This window comes from Aquarana catesbeiana, linkage group LG06, assembly GCF_042186555.1.
Source record: "Aquarana catesbeiana isolate 2022-GZ linkage group LG06, ASM4218655v1, whole genome shotgun sequence".
Classification (NCBI taxonomy): domain Eukaryota; kingdom Metazoa; phylum Chordata; class Amphibia; order Anura; family Ranidae; genus Aquarana; species Aquarana catesbeiana.
In genome coordinates, this window is record NC_133329.1 from 299,238,032 (window position 1) to 299,258,026 (window position 19,995).

General features: G+C 40.5%; 1 protein-coding gene across 1 annotated transcript in view; it reads left to right on the forward strand.

Moving 5' to 3' along the window:
• The window catches only part of CPS1 (carbamoyl-phosphate synthase 1), a 172,762-nt gene that overhangs the window by 79,628 nt on the left and 73,139 nt on the right, over positions 1 to 19,995 (forward strand). Inside the window, exon 22 of the mRNA XM_073633558.1 lies at positions 17,554 to 17,695. Within this exon, the coding sequence (XP_073489659.1) occupies positions 17,554 to 17,695 (142 nt within the window). The remainder of the gene's footprint in view (positions 1 to 17,553; positions 17,696 to 19,995) is intronic.

The following is a 19,995-nucleotide window of genomic DNA, read 5'->3' on the forward strand; positions in this document are numbered from 1 at the left end:
ATAATTAATAAAATATAAGTTTACATTTAAAGTTGACACACAAATCATCTACAGTGGCTGCTAGAATCACTCGATCAGATAATCAAATTGTAAAAAAACATTGCATGCAAAAATGTTTTTTTTTTTTTTAAACTGTAAAGTACATGTAAACCCAGCCACTAAAATTTCATACAAGCTTTAACATGTTAATATCATTCTGAAAGCATTTTCAACATTTTTAAAATGAATGTGGCTGCTATCTGCAACATTAGACAAGCTTCTAATTCATTTACTCGCTGGTGTAAATTAATGCAACAAGTGATAACCTGCTATTCCAAAATGTCAAATATGTAAATGCAGAAAAGAAAAGAAGATAGCGCACTGGGCATACCACAAAAAAGGATGATAATGCTCTACACTATATATATATATATATATATATATATATATATATATATATATATATATATATATATATATATATATATATATATACAGCATGTACACACACAGATATATATATATACGTATATATATATATATATATATATATATATATATATATATATATATATATATATATACACACACACACACGCACACAGTATATATATTCAAAAAACAGGGTAGCAGCTTGCACAGTGTTCTCAAGCTTTGCATTTTCCCCATCTATCTCTATTTAAGATGATGATGATTCCTTCATAAATCTGAGGGTGTCTTTTAGTGTCTATATAAAAAGCAGAGGAATAGATAGCAGTAAATCCATGTTCTTGGCTGTATATTATCCTCAGCAGCTTGCTGACTCCCTTTGACCTTTCATGGTTTATGAGGTTCGCTCATCCTCCCTTGTTGCATTCTACTGTGATCTAAAAATATGACTGATGTTAGGAGTGTTCAATAGCCACAAGAGGGCATTACATACCCAGGTAATACAACTATTGTAAATGAATGTCAAGAAAAAAAAAAAAAAAAAAGCTCTGGATTTTTTTTTGTATGTGTCATTATGTAGTTGGGAAACCTAAATATTTTAAATATTAAAAATCTGTCCCGGTTACGGTGCTTTTTGGCAATTGGAAAGGATCGCTATCCATCCATTCATCCATTTTGTCTGAACAGTAATATACAGTCACTCGCAAAAGTGAGTACACCCCTCACATTTTTGTAAATATTCTATTATATCTTTTCAGTGTGACAACACTGAAGAAATTACACTTTGCTACAATGTAAAGTAGTGAGTGTACAGCTTGTATAACAGTGTAAATTTGCTGTCCCCTCAAAATAACTCAACACACAGCCATTAATGTCTAAACCGCTGGCAACAAAAGTGAGTACACCCCTAAGTGAAAATGTCCAATTTGGACCCAAAGTGTCAATATTTTGTGTGGCCACAATTATTTTACAGCCTTGCCTTAACCCTCTTGGGCATGGAGTTCACCAGAGCTTCACAGGTTGCCACTGGAGTCCTCTTCCACTCCTTCATGACAACATCACAGAGCTGGTGGATGTTAGAGACCTTGCGCTCCTCCAACTTCCGTTTGAGGATGCCCCACAGATGCTCAATATAGTTTATGTCTAGAGACATTCTTGGCCAGTCCATCACCTTTACCCTTAGCTTATTTAGCATGGCAGTGGTTGTCTTGGAGGTGTGTTTGGGGTTGTTATCATGTTGGAATACTGTCCTGCGGCTCAGTCTCCGAAGGGAGGGGATCATGCTCTGCTTCAGTATGTCACAGTACATGTTGGTGTTCATGGTTCCCTCGATGAACTGTAGCTCCCCAGTGCTGGCAGCACTCATGCAGCCCCAGACCATGACACTCCCACCATCATGCTTGACTGTAGGCAAGACACACTTGTCTTTGTACTCCTCACCTAGTTGCCGCCATACACGCTTGACACCATCTGAACCAAATAAGTTTATCTTGCTCTCATGAGACCACAGGACATGGTTCCAGTAATCCATATCCCTAAATTTAACTTCTTGGTTTAAAATAAAAACGCTATGTGTGACGGAAAACTAACACTGCACATCACCTTGAACACACCATCCCCACCGTGAAGCAGGTGGCAGTGGCAGCATGTTGTGGGGATGCTTTTCTTCAGCAGGGACAGGGAATATGTTCAGAGTTAGGGAAGGGTTAGAACTTCAATCTTTGTTTTACCAGGCTGGAAGTGAGGGGAAATCTTCAACAACAACAGATATACAAAAAACACTTTTTTGGTAGAGTAGTGTAAGAATAGAATACAAAAAACACTTTTTTGGTAGAGTAGTGTAAGAATAGACTCCCTTTCAAATTTTTATTTCTGATAAAAACTGAAGTATGTTTACAGTATGAAAAAAAGAAGAACCCTGAAAGAAAAGTTGAAGCAGCTCAACTGAATTAGACAAATCCTCTACAAGTCAGTACTCACACAAATTCATAGGGGTTTATCCCCACTTGACTAAAATTTCTAATGCTTAACAAAGGCTCCTATAGCATTAGTATGGGTGTTAGACTTGTGTTAATGAGCTTTAGTATGGGCGTTAGACAGGCGTTTTAGAAGCATTAATGACAAGTTAAAAATGCTCCCCAAACGTCCTAGGGGCAGTTTTGAAGCGTTTGATGAGTGTTAAGGCACTTTAAAACCACTCCACAAACGCAGATTCCGCTACAGGAAATATATTAATCTTAACACCCCACAACCGCACTGCAACTGGCTGCCAGAGTGTTTGCAAAGTGCTACCATAGACTTGAATGGGAGGTGTCAAAAGCCTCCTGATGCGACGCTAACACTTCATGTTTTGAAAGTATTTACAGCACTGTGTGCCTTCCATTGTATCATTTGCTCAGGCGTTTGGGGGGCTTTTAATGCCAGTGGAAACTTAGTCTAAGAATCACTAACCATCCCAAAATCATAAAAAATAAATCCACTCCTGTTGTAATAAAATATGCAGATTTTTCCCTGTTGTAGTTTTTCCTCAAATCCTTTCGGCTAATCTGTTGTCAGCTGGACAGAAAGTGGGAGAAAATCTCTACAAAGCCCCAGATACCCGTAAGAATCCAACAGCTATAATAATAACAAAAAAACAAAACTGACTTACACTTTATATCTTTCTTAAACCAGAACTGTGACCCAGACCACAGTGGTAATACTCACACAGGCACTGCTTTTACTTAAGGGTGACATGTTCCTGCACAGTGGGACTGATTCACTAATGCTGTAGTGAATACGCCAGGGCTGGAATATCTCTGCGAATGCCTGAATAGACGTACCATTGCATTTATGAAGCTGTAGATGTCTCTAACCCAACATAGCAGCTTGGTGTTGAAATGCCAGATTCATGATGGTGGTTTGAAGTGTGCCTGGGGCTTCCAATGATCCACCAGCTAGACAGTAGCGGGACATTTTTGGAAAGTGAGTGTATATGCAAATTGATTATTTTTAATGCGGTGGAAAAGGCTTATGCCGTGTACACATGGGCAGACTTTTCGACTGAACTCATCCACTGGAACGCATCCGTCAGGCAATCCAACCGTGTGTGGGCTTCATCGGACTTCCGACAGACCTTTTTGGTCAAAAATCAGACGGACTTTAGATTTGAAACGTGTTTCAAATCTTTCCGACGGATTCGAGTCCAGTCGAAAAATCCTTTCGTCTGTATGCTAGTCCGACGGATGGAATCCAATGCTAGGGCAGCTATTGGCTACTGGCTATCAACTTCCCTATTTTAGTCCGGTCGTATGTCATCACGTACAAATCCGTCGGACTTTGGTGTGATCGTGTGTAGCCGTTCGTTCGAAAGTCTGTTGGAAGTCCGTCAAAAGTCAGTCGAAAGTCCGTCAAACAGACCGTCGGACCTTTGACGCCGAAAAGTTCGCCCGTGTGTACACGGCATTATACTAACTATTCCCAAAAATATTCCTATCCTGCATACTCTGTAAAAAACATCTGTGTACTTACCTATTTTTATTCCATTCTGGTCTGGTCACGTGATCCTGCGGCTCCAGCCCAGCTGCTGTCGGCGCTCCCTCCTCTCCCCTGCAGCAGCCGTTCACTGACACAGGAGAACCGTCGCTGCAGTATCATATCATGTGACTGGACCAAGGCAGATTGGTAAGTGCACAGCAGTGGCGGCCGGGGAAAACAATTTTTGCTTTCCCTGCTCGGCGGTGGCGGTCCCTCCTGTTCTCCTGCTCTCCACGGGTCATCACAGCGGCGGCGGCTTCCATTTCCTCCCTCCTCCTCAGGGGAGTCTTCTCTTTTCGGCCTAATGGAAAATGGGTCTCACACATGGTTCTCATTGGCCGGATTGAGGATCAGTGTTTCAGCAGCAAATATTTATTTGCTGTTGTAACACACCTGGATGGAATCGGAGCGCATTCTCTGTGACCTAAGCCCACCCTATTTTAAAGCTGATTAGAGCCTCTGGCTCTAATCAGGTGCTTAAAAAAAACCCTGGCCGCTGTAATTCATGCGCCTGGTGCCCTGAAAGGGGTCGGATGCATGAATAGGGGGTGGGCACGGCGGCCGTGGATAGATTCATACACCAAGTTCCTTATGCGCTAAAGCTGACTGATTCCGGTACTACTATGTACATATAGCTGTGATAATCACAGTATAGGAGAAATAATTTAGTTATATGCACATAGTAGTACCGGAATCAGTGACATATTTTGCATTACAATATCATTGATATTGATATATATATTGATTATATTTAATTTATTTTCTTTCCGGTTACTCTATGTTATATGGAACAAACAAAGAACAAACATAGAAAAACCAAAAGACAATATGTTTCAATGTGTTTTAATATTTCTTACTTTTTGCTGTAATAAATATCCCCCAAAAATATATTAAAGAACAAATGTTTTCCTCAGTTTAGGCCGATATGTATTCTTCTACATATTTTTGGTAAAAAAAATCTCAATAAGCGTATATTGATTGGTTTGCGCAAAAGTTATAGCGTAAAAATAGGGGATAGTTTTATGGCGCTTTTATTATTATTTTTTTTTTATTAGCAATGGCGACGATCTACCACTTTTATCATGACTGTGACATTATGGCGGACACATCGGACATTTTTGACACTATTTTGTGACCATTGACATTTATACAGTGATCAGTGCTATAAAAATGCACTGATTACTGTGTAAATGACTCTGGCAGGGAAGGGGTTAAACACTAGGGGGCGATCAAGGGGTTAACTGTGTCCTAGGGAGCGATTCTAACTGTGGGGGGATGGGCTACCACTCACATGACATCGATCACCGCTCCCGATGACAGGGAGCAGTGATCTCTGTCATGTCACTAGGCAGAACGGGGAAATGCCTTGTTTACATAGGCATCTCCCCGTTCTGCAGCTCCGTGATACGATCGACTGGCGGGCATCGAGTCCGCGGGTCCCGCGGGCACGGTCACGCTGTAAGCGGCGGGTGCACGCCGGCTAGCCCCGCCAATTAAAGGGGACGTACAGGTACGCCCATTTGCCCACCGCTGCCATTGTGCTGACATATATATCGGCGGGCAGCGGTCGGCAAGTGGTTAATATGCATTTGTATATATATGCACAATGCTACTTGGTTTTTAGGCGTTTTACTTTTTAATTCGTGTATTTATTCTTTCATTATTCATTTATTTTCTTTTTCATTTTTTTCACTTTCTTCACCTTTTGTTCATTGATTAATTTGTTCCAAAATTTAAGTATGAATAATTGCATATTATATTTGTTCATTGTGCATTTTTGTGTTGCACGATACATCAGGTATGTTTATTAGGTTATTTTGGGATGTCGTGTTTAAGTTCATTGATTAAGATATCCCATGCACCTGCATGACTCCAAGTGTTTCGTATGTGTACAGGAATTTGGATTGACGTATCCATGTGGGTGGCCTATCAGAAGGATTTCCTGTTTGATCAACCTTTTTCTCATCCCCGTATATATGGATGGTCATTCCATCTTCCAACAGCTATGACGAAGCACTCCATAGTGGTGTGAAACATGACAGCTTTTCATTGAAGAATTTTTAAACCGTCTTCAATAAAGGAGTCAACAGAGTGTGGCCATCCAGTCTTTTCTTTGATTCATATGTATTTACTAGTAAGGTGGTTTACATTTTAAAGGTGCAAAGTGATTCTGAAAACACTATTAACAAACCTGAATCAGAGTGCTGACCCAAAATAAGATGAATGGAGGTCACTCGAATGCTTTGTAGTCCGGCAGCGATCTCACGTTAGCTTTCTACTTGCCTGTGTAGTGGTTTGTAGATTCCTTCTTAAAAGTGTGTCAGTGACTGCTGAATTGAACTGACATACTAACAGGAGATGTGTTGTAATACAGGATCTTATAAATAAAATATATCAGTACTGGAGTTACATACAGTAAGATTCATACTTGCACTGAAATCTAATTGGTGGGAAAGAACATACCCCAGTTCCCAATGCTGACACTAGGATATATGAGTTTTATGGTGTCAGGTGACTATGCAGACATAGTGATACATGATATGTACAGGAATAACAAAGTGGTATCGTGAAAGATAAACATGCTCTCACATAATCACAAGTTCTAACACATTTACATTACTTACATTTTCAATTACTTTCTATCCACATGCACATTTTTCATCACATAGCTATATATTTTTTTCTATACTTCTGCTGTTGAAACAACACGTTTGCTAATATTTTAAAATTTTAAAGCCCAACTTTGGCCCACATGTTTCTTGTGCCTTAGAAGAAGGAGTGGAGGGCCTGTTCTGGACAAGCAACCCTGGATATCCAGCACTGTGCATCTTCCAGTCTAATGCTGACAGGATTTAGGACAATGCATTGCAGCAATGAAGTGGTTTTATATAAGTTTAAAGCACTTCATGGCACTTCGCTTCATGAATGTGATGATTGTGCTTGCACACATTTCTCATGCCTCTCCTAATGTTGTTATAGGGCTTTTATTGTAGTTTTAATTAACAAAAGCACTATATCCAGTGCCTGGAATTAATGTTGTGCATAAAGGCCTGAGAGGTTACCATGGATATTATGGTATTTGATGGGTTCATCTTTGGAATTTTTTTTAGTAAATAAAACAAAAATTTAGAGGCAAAATGATTTCCTTCACACAACCAATGTGTTGATAAAGTATCTCAAATCATTAGTTTCTAGAATTGGCGTTATTTGTTTTCTGAGATGTCTGGCGACAGATAAGGTAAGCATACTGCAGAAAAGCCACATCAAGATGTAGATCAATGATGATGGTTAACTATTAAGGTCAGATGAAGTGTTTAGGTATAACGGTATAACTAAAGTCTATTTTTTTTTTTTTTAGTTTTGGATAGTGGAGAAGGATTAGAACACCTCTCAGGTTATTGTTGCTCTCTAGGTTTCCCATTAGTGAGATTCACCCCGTCTATTTGTCCTGGTAACCATTATTGTTGAAAGTGAAATAAAATCACAAATTTGGGGTCGTCACCAGAACAGGAATATTGGGGAAATCGTCCAATGAGGACATTAGTTCTGATGACCCCGGTGACAATGAGGGATTTCCTCTTTTTTCCTGTTGTGGCTATGGGACAAGAAGTGAAGGGAAATCTCCCCACTGGGGCACAGAGGGCATACAATACCTGACAGGGGTTGTAACTCTCCGGTATTCTATCCAAATGAAATAGACAAGTTTTGCCTTTAGTTCTATCTCTGTTCAGAGGTTAAATGAGTGTTAGGAGGGTGGTTAAAAGGGTGTGGATGTGTCCAAGGAGGGGTTAAGGATATCTTCCAGTTAGGGACACTTACAGATTATTCTCATTTATATATTTTGGCACTGAAAGACCCACATAGAAAACTATTATGCTGAAAAATTACATACCAGTAATCTAAGTTTTGATTAGAGTGTTGGGGTTATTATGCAAAGTGCAAGATAACACATCAAGAGCAATACTGGCTTAAGAGCTGTCATATGATTTTAAAGAAGTCATATCAGGCTCAACTCAAGTTGTAACAATCATTGTTTGCCAAAATAGCCATTATTTAGCTAAAATTAATAGTCCCGTGGCTAAAAAAAAAAAAAAAAATATGCATTTTAGTTTTGTGAATTCAGCCTTGTTTCCTATTGTTGCACTACTTTAAATATATTCCAAAAGGACCTGTAATTAGCTTGAAAACTCACACTTGTATCATCAAAACATCATTTAGGAATCTTTGCTGCATTGCTGTATTATCAGTCATCATATGCTGCCTTCATTTTTGGGGCTTAAAATTATATTCTTTATTTTCTTTTGCTGTCCTATAGCTATATTATCACTTTAGCATCGAATAAGGTAAAACTAATATTTAGAAATTTTAAATTGGGACATTTTTGAGCATCACCCTCAAAGAACCAAAAGACTGCTATAATCAAACCAGCTGTACTCTGCAAATTGATTTGGTCCCACCTATTTTGGTGTGGAATCTGAATAAACATATTTAACGATTGACAGAATTATGTTTACTGTGTTATCTCCACAGCTACATAACACACTGAAGTCAATAACACAGTATAATAGAGGGTATTTTCATTATTTTTGTGCTAATCTTAAATGAATATCCTTTAAAATGGGTGAAAATCACTGTGATAAATAGAATAATTGGGCAATTGGGACCTCTAAGTATATTTGCTAAACTTTTATGAACAGAAATAAAAAAATAAAACTTGTACCATAACAAAGTGTCCAGTTTGGTAAAGCATCTGAAAGAATATTCCGGAGGACAAAAGTTTACTTAACCACTTCCAGCCCAATCACATCATATAACGTCATTGACTTTGAGTGGGGATATCTGAATGATGCCTGATGCCTGCAGGCATCATTCAGATATCATCTTTTACAGACGGCGATTCTGTGCACGGTAAGAACAATCATAGCGGCATACGATCGGCGAATCAGAGAAAGAATCCGCCACGCCAGATGTTGATCATAGAGATTTGCGGTGACCAGATAGTCCCCAGTCATCTCTATGACCTTCTAAGGCCCAGGTGCGACGTTATGACGCCACGTTCGGCCGGCGGAAGTAAACAAAGCCGAAAACTCGGCTGGAAAGAAAGAGATCTTTTTTTTTTTTTTTTAATCTCAATATTTCCAGCCTGGAGGAAAGATGACCCCACATCTCTCAATAAAGAGGACCTGTCACGCACCATTCCTATTACAAGGGATGTTTACTTTCCTTGTAAAAGGGATAAAAGTGATAAACAAAAAATGTAAAGAGGAAGTGTAAAAATTAAAAAGTAAGTAAAATAAACAATAATAAAAAAAAAAATTTTAAGCGTCCCCGTGTACTCACGCACAGAAGCGAGAACACACGTAACTACCTCCCGCATATGTAAACGGCGCTCAAATCACACATGTGAGGTATCGCCACGTGTGTTAGAGCGAGAGCAACAATTCTAGCACTAGACCTCTTCTGTAACTCTAAACTGGTAACCTGTAAAAAAATTTAAAATGTCGCCTATAAAGATTTTTAAGTACAAAAGTTTGGCGCCATTCCACAAGTGTGCGCAATTTTAAAACGTGACATGTTAGGTATCTATTTACTCGGCGTAACATCATATTTCACATTATACAAAAAAATTGGGCTAACTTTACTGTTTTGTTATTTTTTAATTCATGAAACTCTTTTTATTTTTTTTAAACACGTTTGAAAAATGGTTGCGCAAATACCGTGTGACATAAAAAGTTGTAATGACTGCCATTTTATTCCCTAGGATCTCTGCTAAAAAACATATATAATGTTTTGGGGTTCTGAGTAATTTTCTAGCAAAAAAAATGATGATTTTTACATGTAGAAGAGGAGTGGCAGAATAGGCCCGGTATGGAAGTGGTTAAACCAGCTCAGCATCAACATTTTTTGATTTTAGCAGCTAATGCAACTTTCGGTCTAAACAGGAATGCCTTGTGATGCACTTTATTGGCTAATTTAAAGAGTCTCCATCACTAACCTAAAAAATCCAGGTAAACACAAAAAATAAGTATTTTACATGCATACATGCAGTGTTTTTTTATTCACTTGCAATGGGCCTTTGAACTTCCTACAAAATGTAACTAGTCAGTTCCCTAGCACAGCCCTCTCCCCCCTGCATGTCATAGCTATCTCCTGTTCTGTGAGTGTCTGGGTTTGGCCAGCTTCTCTCCCTCTCCCTTCACCTCATTACAAAACTTTTTATGTAGCTGCCAGGAGAAGAGCAAAGGAAAATACCACTGAGTGTCCCCTGAGGGGCAGCTCTGAGGGTGCTGACATCCATCTAGGATGGCAGTGCCCAGCAGTAGTCTCAGAAGTTTTGCAGGAAAATAAAATGCATTAAATCTGTTAAATGCACATATAACTTTATGGTAATATTTTATTGAAATTAATGGTTTGTCGACAGAGGCCCGTTATGTTATTAAAGATGCAAGCTTTCTAGACCCCATAGGTCCTGTCTTTAGGCATCATACAATTCACTCAGGAGAGAGATGCAAAATACTGGCATTCAAGGAGATATGCCAGGAAAGTCAAAGGGGATGTTTAAAGGAAACAAGTAAAGTACCCCTACTTCGTCCAGGTAAAACTAGGCTACTAGTATTATATGCTGACTGTATTGTGGCCATAACAGAATCTAGATGGAAAGTAGTAATTTCTCAGATTAATATTAAGCCTTTCTGGGAATGGTTTTGCTAGACTAGGACTGGTGACTCAGTAATTTAAGCTATCACAATTGATGAACAGTATGCTACTTTGAAGATTGGTCAAATGTTTATCTAAATATTCAGGCGTTGCAGTTTGCCAATTCATCTGGCTCTTAAACATATTTTTTCAAAATTTACTGGCACTAATGTTAATACATTATGTGTTCAAAGAAGATTGCTAATAGACCTGTAACGTCTAGCACAACATTAAGTGCAAGTAGACACAGAAAAAGAAGCTACATTTATCCATGCTATTTAGGAAAACATTGAATCTCTTAGTATATGTTCTTTTACAGTGTGCCCTTGAAGTGGTTGTAAAGCTGGAAGGTTTTTTACCTTAATACATTCTATGCATTACAGTAAAAAAAACTTCTGTGTTCTGCTCTCTCCCCAGCACCTCCCTTGTATTTACCTCTGAGCCTGATTTTGATCCAGCCTTGTGCATAAGAGCAGTGTCTCTCTCCGCTCTCTCTCTCTTCATAGGCTCAGAGACAGCAGTGGGAGCCATTGGCTCCTGGTGCTGTCAATCATAGCCAGTGAAGAGAGAGTGGGGGTGGACCCAAGCAACACTCTGTGCAGCAAAGGATAGGTGTCTCGGGAGAAAGACCGTGTGAGTGCCCCTATAGCAAGTGACTTGCTATGGGGGCAATCAGCAGGGGGGAAGAGCCAGGAGTGCCGTTGGGGGACCTGAGAAGAGGAGGGTCGGGGCTGCTCTATACAAAACCATTATACAAAGCTATAAATTATGACACGTATGTTATTAGATAAAATCAAAATTTAATAAATAAAAAATAAGAATTGTAGGTTTACAAGCACTTTAATGCTGCACAAATACTTTTAGGATGATTCTTTAAAACGTAATTAAATTTACTTTCAATGTTACAAAAAAAATGGTATCGAACTAACAAGCTAAACTAATGGCCAACAGATAGGAAAGGACTGCCCCTCTTCCTTCCTTGCCTGTGCCTGGAATTTACATGCCCTAATGAAATGTCTACCTCACTTTATATATTGAATAAAGCATAGTAATAGTGTAACTGAATGCAAATTCATGCATGGTTTCTAAAGTAAATGTGCAACTGTAGTGTTATATAAGCACCAATTTTTACCTAAAAAGCCCAATTTTAACTATTTACACAATAAACAAATTAAATACAACCTGTTCTGAAAGTTTCACATATATACTGCTAGGTGTTTTTGGGATCCATGTCATAATGGGGGCCAAGAATAATGGAAAACAAACAATGCAAATGCCAGAAATATAGTGCACTCACATTACGGTCCAAGGATATAATAAGATATCACATGGCCCCATAGCAACATTTACCCTAGCAGAACCCAGTTTTTTAGAGACCCTGCCCCCAAACCTTTCATTTTAACAATATCCCATAAAGTTATATGTGCAGTGAAGTATTTTATGCATGTCATTTAAAAGCCTTCCCTGTGTACACATCCAAAAGTCCTGAGACTGCCACTGGGTGCTGCCATCTTGGAGGTGATGTCAATAGCTCCAGCAGGCTCAGAGCTGCAGCTCATGTAACACTTTATGGTATTTCCTTTAACGCCTTTTCCAGTAGCTATGTAAAAGTGTATGTAGTGAGGGGAGGGTGGAGGAGCCGGAGCAGCACAGACCATAATTATACACTCCAAGAAGAGGATATGGCTATGGCATTGCATAGTGCTAGGAAATTGACTCCTGGAGTGTTCAAATTCCCTAGCAAGGCAACAGGGTCATTTAACAAACCAGTGGACAGCAGCCTCTACTTCAACCCTAACACAATACCCTGATTATATGACCTTTACATTGCTGTTCAGTGGTTAAAAGAGCCCTCTATATATTGATGGTCCTTTTTTCAGACAGTAGTGTTCCCTTTTACATTAGTGACAGTGTGCTTCATAACGATTCTGCTTAATCTGGCAGAGCAAATCACAAGTGCTAATCAGGGTTGCCAACCTCCCACAATTTTTTTTTTTTACTGAAAAAACATGGAAAATTTACTGATGGAGCACATTATTTACTGGCAACCTGAAAAAATACAGAATGCTTATTAAAAACTAAGACAATTGATGTTCAAACAGTATAAACACAATAGGAAACACTGACAACACCCAGAACAAGCAATTTGCCTGGTTTACACTTAAAAAGTCAATACAGCATGACAAACTTTCAGCCCCCTCAAGATACAGTTGAAAAACAAGTTCTGCTCGACATGCCATGGAGAGCAATGGGCATGACCAGATTGCATCTAACAGTGGGAATGGCTTAAAAGAGGACAATTAAATAGAACCCCCCTGACCACCTATCTCTGTCTGCTTGGGTAATGCGTGGGACCGCTGGACTGGAAGATGTAATATCTATTCCATGGAGGGGCCCCAGGGATTGAGGTGGCAGTCGCTCTATGAAGGGGATCTGGACTGAAGGTAGCAGTCGCTCTATGGAGGGGCCCCTGGACTAGAGGTGGCAAACTCTCTATGAGAGGGCCCCTAGATTAAATGTGGCAGTCTCTCTATGGAGGGGCCCCTGGACTGGAGGTGGAAATTTCTCTATGGAGCGCCCTGGACTGCAAGTAGTAGTCTCTCTATGGAGGCCCTCTGTAGAGAGACTGCTACCTTCAGACCAGGGGCCCCTCCATAGGGAGACTGCCACCTCCAGTCCAGGGACCAGGGGCTCCTCTATAGAGAGACTGCTATCTCAACTCCAGAGGCCCCTCCATAGAGAGACTGCTACCTCCAATCAGTGACTCTCCTGTTGTAGGGTGACTTTAAAAACCCCGGGTGATAGTAAATGAATGAATGAATGAATTAAAGATTTGTATTGTGCTGCAAACTGAATCGCCTCAAGGCGCTTGATGCGTGCTGTTAGTCCTGTTTCTTATAAGAGATGGGTCTTGAGTATTTTTCTGAAGGACCAATGATTTTCTTCCATGCGGATGTTGGTGGGTAGAATGTTCCATAACCATGGTCCTTGGACTGCAAATCTTCGTTCTCCCTTTAATTTGTAGAGGGACTTGGGAATGAGGAGGAGGTTTTGGTTAGTTGATCAAAGACTGCACTTAGGTGTGCAGTGTTTTATTTTCTCGCTTAGGTATTGTGGAGCGTTTCCTTGAGTGCATTTATGGGTGAAGCAGAGAGTCTTGAATGTGATCCGGTCCTTTACGGTTAGCCAATGTAGGCTCCTCAGGGATGGGGAGATGGATTTTCCTGTTACCAGTCTTAATGCAGTGTTTTGGATTACTTGTAGGCGTGCAATCTGATATTTATCCAAAGACATGCTGGTAGGTTAATTGGATCCTGTCTAAATTGGCCCTAGTATGTATGAATGTGAGTTAGGGACCTTAGATTGTAAGCTCCTTGAGGGTGTAGTGACTGATGTGAATGTACAATGTATATGTAAAGCGCTGCGTAAATTGACGGCGCTATATAAGTACCTGAAATAAATTAAAATAAAATAAAAATTTAGGTAGTCCTATGTAGAGGGAGTTTGCGTAGTCGAGCCGGGAATTGATGATTGATCCAACTACTACTGCTTTGTCTTCTTCTGGAATGAAGGAGATGAGTCTACGTAGTAGGCGAAGGAGATGGTGAGATCCACTGACTACCGATCCTATTTGTGCATCCATCGACATTTCTGAGTCAAAGATGACTCCGAGACTTTTGGCTTTAGTGCTTGGGGAGATGGTCTGTCCAAGGATGGTGGGTGGTGTCCAAGGGTTCTTAGTTTTTGTATTACGGTTTGCGTGGAGGAGAAGAAGCTCTGTTTTGGATCCGTTGAGTCTGAGGGAGCTCGTGGTCATCCAGTCGTCTATCAATGTGAGGCATTTTTCTAGTCGCTGGTACTGGTCTTTTTGATCGGTGATGCAAAAGTAGAGTTGGGTTTCATCAGCGTATGAGTGGAAGCAGAGGTCCCATTTTCTAATGATTTGGAGGAGTGGACGGATGTAGATGTTGAAGAGCACTGGTGATAAGGGTGAACCTTGAGGGACTCCACAAGAAATTGCCTGAGTTTCAGAGGTGAAGGCTCCTAGTTTCACAGTCTGTGACCGATTTTGTAGGAAGGATGTGAACCATGGCAGATCTGAATCTGAGACTCCAGCTACTTCTGTGAGGCGGGTGAGTAGGGTATTGTGGTCTACTGTGTCGAACGCTGCACTGAGGTCCAACAGTACCAGGAGACATGATTCCCGTCATCTGCTGCTTCGAGGGTGTCGTCCCATATTTTGAGAAGTGCCGTTTCTGTGCCATGGCCTGGGCGGAAGCCTGATTGCAGTGGGTCCAAGAGTTTGTGTGTGTCCAAGTGGCATTGTAGCTGTTGTACTATTGCTTTTTCCATAATCTTGGAGATGGCGTTGAGGCTTGTAACCAGTCTGCGGTAGTTAGCATCTTTAGGGTCGAGGTTGGATTTCTTTAGGAGGGGTTTGATGATGCCTTGCTTGAGGGCGATTGGAACAATCCCTTCTTTGAACGATTGATTTATGAGATGTGTTATAGTAGGAGCCAGAATGTCGGAACATTCTTTCAGGAGTTTTGTGGGGATGATGTTGTTTGGTGATGTGCTGTCTCGGAGGCTTCTGATGATGTTTTGGTGGTGTCAGTGGTGATTGGGATCAGCGAGAAATTCGGTGCTTGTGTGACGTTCGTGTCGATTTCCTCTTTTTGCTTTAGTTGAATGAGGTTGGTTGTTTTTTTCTGTTGAATTGTTTCCCGAATGTTGTCGATTTTGTCGATGAAAAAATCTGATAACTTATTACAGAATTCCTGAGTTTTGTATGCTGGTGGCTCTAAGCAGGTAGGGTTCATAGTCTGCGCGACTATTTTGAAAAGTTCCCGAGGGCGGTTTAAGGCTGTTGAGATGGTGTTTGAGAAATGTCTCAGTGCAGAGTGCAGTGACAGCAGTGCAGGAACACTCCACTCCCCCCCCCGAGTCGCCACTCCAATGTTTGCCCCATATATGGTCTTACTTGAGATGACTCAGATGAGCCTTGTCCAGTTTCTCCTCCTTCTCCTTCTCTGCAGCGGTCAGGTACTGGTCACATCCTGGAAGCGTGGGCACAGAGAGTCATGGGGCCCTTGCTGTGTGGTGAAGGGATCCGACACTGTGACAGTGGGGCTCAGAAAGAGGGGCTAGACAGTGAAGGCCAAGGCCCCGAAATTCCTAGCATGTGCCTGCACAGCAGCGGCAGCACCCCCAGTGGAAGTGAAGCTGTGCCGACAGGGAGAGGCAGAGGACAGATCACTCCGCCGTGACAGAGCTGCAGCCAGAAATACAGGAGTCCTTCCACGGGCAGCGCCCAACACTCTCAATGTCTTTTGGTGGAGATGCTTGACAGTACTCTACCGAAAGGCCCTGACTTTTACGGACAAAACAAATGTCCATTATGGACATTTACGGACAGCTGTAAATGTCACCTATTTTTACAATCTGTCCTTAAATTTACTAACGGTTGGCAACCCTGGTGCTGATACTAGCAACAGCAATACCATTGTTATGCAACAAGGTTTCTTGGACGCTATTTTTCACAATTTAATCCCAACTGCCCTGATGGCTTTACTTATTCCCATCTAAATAAGGCTGTTTTGCTGAATTTTTCCTGAAGCTTTTCTTAACTTGAGAAATACAGTTATTGGCGCTGGCCAAAATTTCGGGGGTGCATTGTTGGTTACTGAATAGCAGCTGCTGGCAGCTGGTAATGCTGAGTGATCAATCCTCAGAAGAGGCTGTGCCTGTTGGTCTTGGGTTTTCTATTTCACAGCAGAAAGCAAAGTTTGAAGAGAAAAGTAGAATATTTTTTCACCAAAGTGTAGCTCTGGTTCCTCCTTTCTCCACTTCTCATCCTGATGCAAAAGAGGCTATGATGGAAAAAATGCCCCTGCTTAGGTCCTAAAAATGATGTCCATCCTACCCAAAGACCAGATCCCAATGAAAATGAGTGTCAGAATAGACCTTTCTGATTTTGATGATCAAGGTATAAATGCAATTAGCCAAAAACCTGAAATTTGTTTATTCTGTCAATACACATTTATTGCTCAAACACTTTTAAAGTAAAGTCAATGACCTTTGAACTTGAGCGTTACCACTGATGGAAATTTCACATGCTGTAATTGAGTTATAATTGAGTAGTCTAAACTCAACCCACTAGTGCATGGAAGTCCTGTATTCTGTAAGCTCACTGTAGGGAAATGTTTCTGCATTAGATGTATAATTGATACGTTTCTGAGTATTTAAGGCTGGGCATGAAAATGTCCTCAGTGATATTTGTTTAAAGCTGAAAAAGTCTCAGTTCAGTGCTGAAAGATATGCTTTATACTATGGCCTCTTGGATGATCAACCCTGTCACTAATACAAGCGATAAGAAGGACAAGGTGGCATGAGGGAAATAAGCCAGTGCCTGGGTGATTGGAATGCATCCTGCACACGTCCAGTGCCTGCCACGATTCCCCAGGCTCCCCTTCTGACAGGTGAAAATGTACTCATTAAGTGAAATTTTATTCATCCTTCTTTTATCATGTATTATTGAACACGACATGTAAGGAGTGCAGGAATTTTCAAAGTGGGTGAAATCTTAGGCAAACATCAAGCAGCTTGGTATATGTGGCACCGGACTGAAAAGCAGACATGCTTTATAAACCAGAAACAAGACATGTTCAGGCTTATTAAAAGTACAGAGCAAGAGAGAGAGCAAGAGGAAGTTTCTATAGTAACCAATCAAAATTATTTTGGTTTTATTCTAGCTTCAATAAAGTGAGTTCTGATTGGTTGCTATGGGTTACTATGTATGTTTTTTGTTCTTGTGCTCTTATTAAATGGTATATAGCATTTTATATACTATGCACAGATATCATTGCCCCTATGATTAAAGGACAGGAATGCATATTGTAAGGTTTTCTAAACAGATCTTTGACTATATTCTAGTGAATCTGTACCAGAGGAAACACTGCGGAGGGCCAAGCAGATTGGGTTTTCTGATCGTTATATTGGGAAGTGTCTGGGGCTCTCTGAAACTCAAACCAGAGAGCTTAGATTGAACAAGAATGTCAAGCCTTGGGTTAAACAGGTAAGCAAATTTTCCCTAATAATACATCATGGCAAGCTTCACAGGCTAGAGCAGCTAATAGAGATAAACTATTTGTTATGTATATGCAACACGTAAGAAACAATGGCTTGTATTAAGAGTTAGGAATTTTTTAAAAGGTTCTTCTGCTGTATCTAGTGCCATATGACTGAGTTTTGTGGAACTATAGATTACTGGGCCTTGCAGTAAATAGGATATGGGACCTGGAATATGGGACCTGGGATATGGGACCTTTGATTTGTCAAGTCTCATGTTCATGAATTGGTAGGTATAAACGGCGCTTACAGGATGTGATGTGAACACACACCATGCTATAAATGCAAATAAATGAAGTGCCCAAAGACACTTTTACACAACCAAAAACAAATGATAAATAGACACAATCTGTTATAATGTGCTGAGTGCTCCAAAAAAGTGCATATGTGCTCAAAAATATAACTGGCACTGGGGTCCCAAGAGGGGAGTGTGGCATACGACACCAACAATATTTAAGAGCATGTTATATATTTTGTTTGGAGCACTTAACACTTTATCCAAAGACTGTGTCTTTTTAATATTTGTTTCATATTGATGGCAGTTATATTTGTGATCACATATGCACTTTTTTGGAGCACTCAGCACATTATAACAGATTGTGTCTATTTATCATTTGTTCTTGATTGTGTATCCATTTCTTTGGGCACTTCATTTATTTGCATTTATAGCTAGGTGTGTGGTCACATCAAATCCTGTAAGCACTTATACCTACCAATCCATTCTTTGGGGTTTTAGTACCTTTGGGACAGCTTCTGCAGGTCATTTACTGTATATTCATTTTTTCTTCACTTATCATTGTATGAAGTTGGGTATTTGCACCTTATCATGCAAGCGCTGTGTATATTTATCCATTCAAGTCTCATATTCAGTCACACCACTAGAACATGTGGCAATCTGAAGCTAATTAGTAAAAAGGATCTTGCACCAAAAGGAACATAAATCTACAAATACACTATAAAACCCCTTCAATGTTGACACACGCTTACATGTTTTTACAGAAGTCTAAACTATATAAGGATTCATTTTATGTTGTAAAGTTGGAATACTTGGCACCTAGCCAAATCAAAATAGTGCTAGCTTTTGAGTCGGTAATAAACGTGTGGAGTCCTGTTACAGCTCTACTATGGGTGGTATGGTGTATTTCCTGAATGTGCCTATAGATGTCCCCCTAGTTCTTTGGAGTTTTAGTTTAGTGCACTGCTTGCTTCACTACTGCTGCATGACAGGTCCAGGGGAACCTGCCATTCAGTGAGAGTAAAGCAATGGAACCAGGAGTGTGTTGGGGTCACCATGTTTTTTTTCTCATCAGGTAGATGGGCGCTGGGCATTGAGATTAATGTGGATCTGTATTGCTGGACAACGTGATTAACATTGGATGTACAGTATCTCACAAAAGTGAGTACACCCTCACATTTTTGTAAATATTTTATTATATCTTTTCATGTGACAACACTGAAGAAATGACACTTTGCTACAATGTAAAGTAGTGAGTGTACAGCTTGTATAACAGTGTAAGTTTGCTGTCCCCTCAAAATAACTCAACACATAGCCATTAATACCGCTGGCAAAAAAGTGAGTACACCCCTAAGTGAAAATGTCCAAATTGGGCCCAAAGTGTCAATATTTTGTGTGGCCACATTTATTTTCCAGCACTGCCTTAACCCTCCTGAGCATGGAGTTCTCCAGAGCTTCACAGGTTGCCACTGGAGTCCTCTTCCACTGCTCCATGACAACATCACAGAGCTGGTGGATGTTAGAAACCTTGCACTCCTTCACCTTCCTTTTGAGGATGCCCCACAGAAGCTCAATAGGGTTTAGGTGGGGGGATATGCTTGGCCAGTCCATCACCTTTACCCTTAGCTTCTTTAGCAAGGCAGTGGTCATCTTGGAGGTGTGTTTGGGGTAATTATCATGTTGGAATACTGCCCTGCATCCCAATCTCTGAAGGGACCATGCTCTGCTTCAGTATGTCACAGTATATTTTGGCATTCATGGTTCCCTCAATGAACTGTAGCTCCCCAGTGCCTGCAGCACTCATGCAGCCCCAGACCATGACACTCCCACCACCATGCTTGACTGTAGGCAAGACACACTTGTCTTTTTACTAGTCACCTGGTTGCCGCCACACACTCTTGACACCATCTGAACCAAATAAGTTTATCTTGGTCTCATCAGACCACAGGACAGGGTTCCAGTAATCCATTTCCTTAGTCTGCTTGTCGTCAGCAAACTGTTTGCGGGCTTTC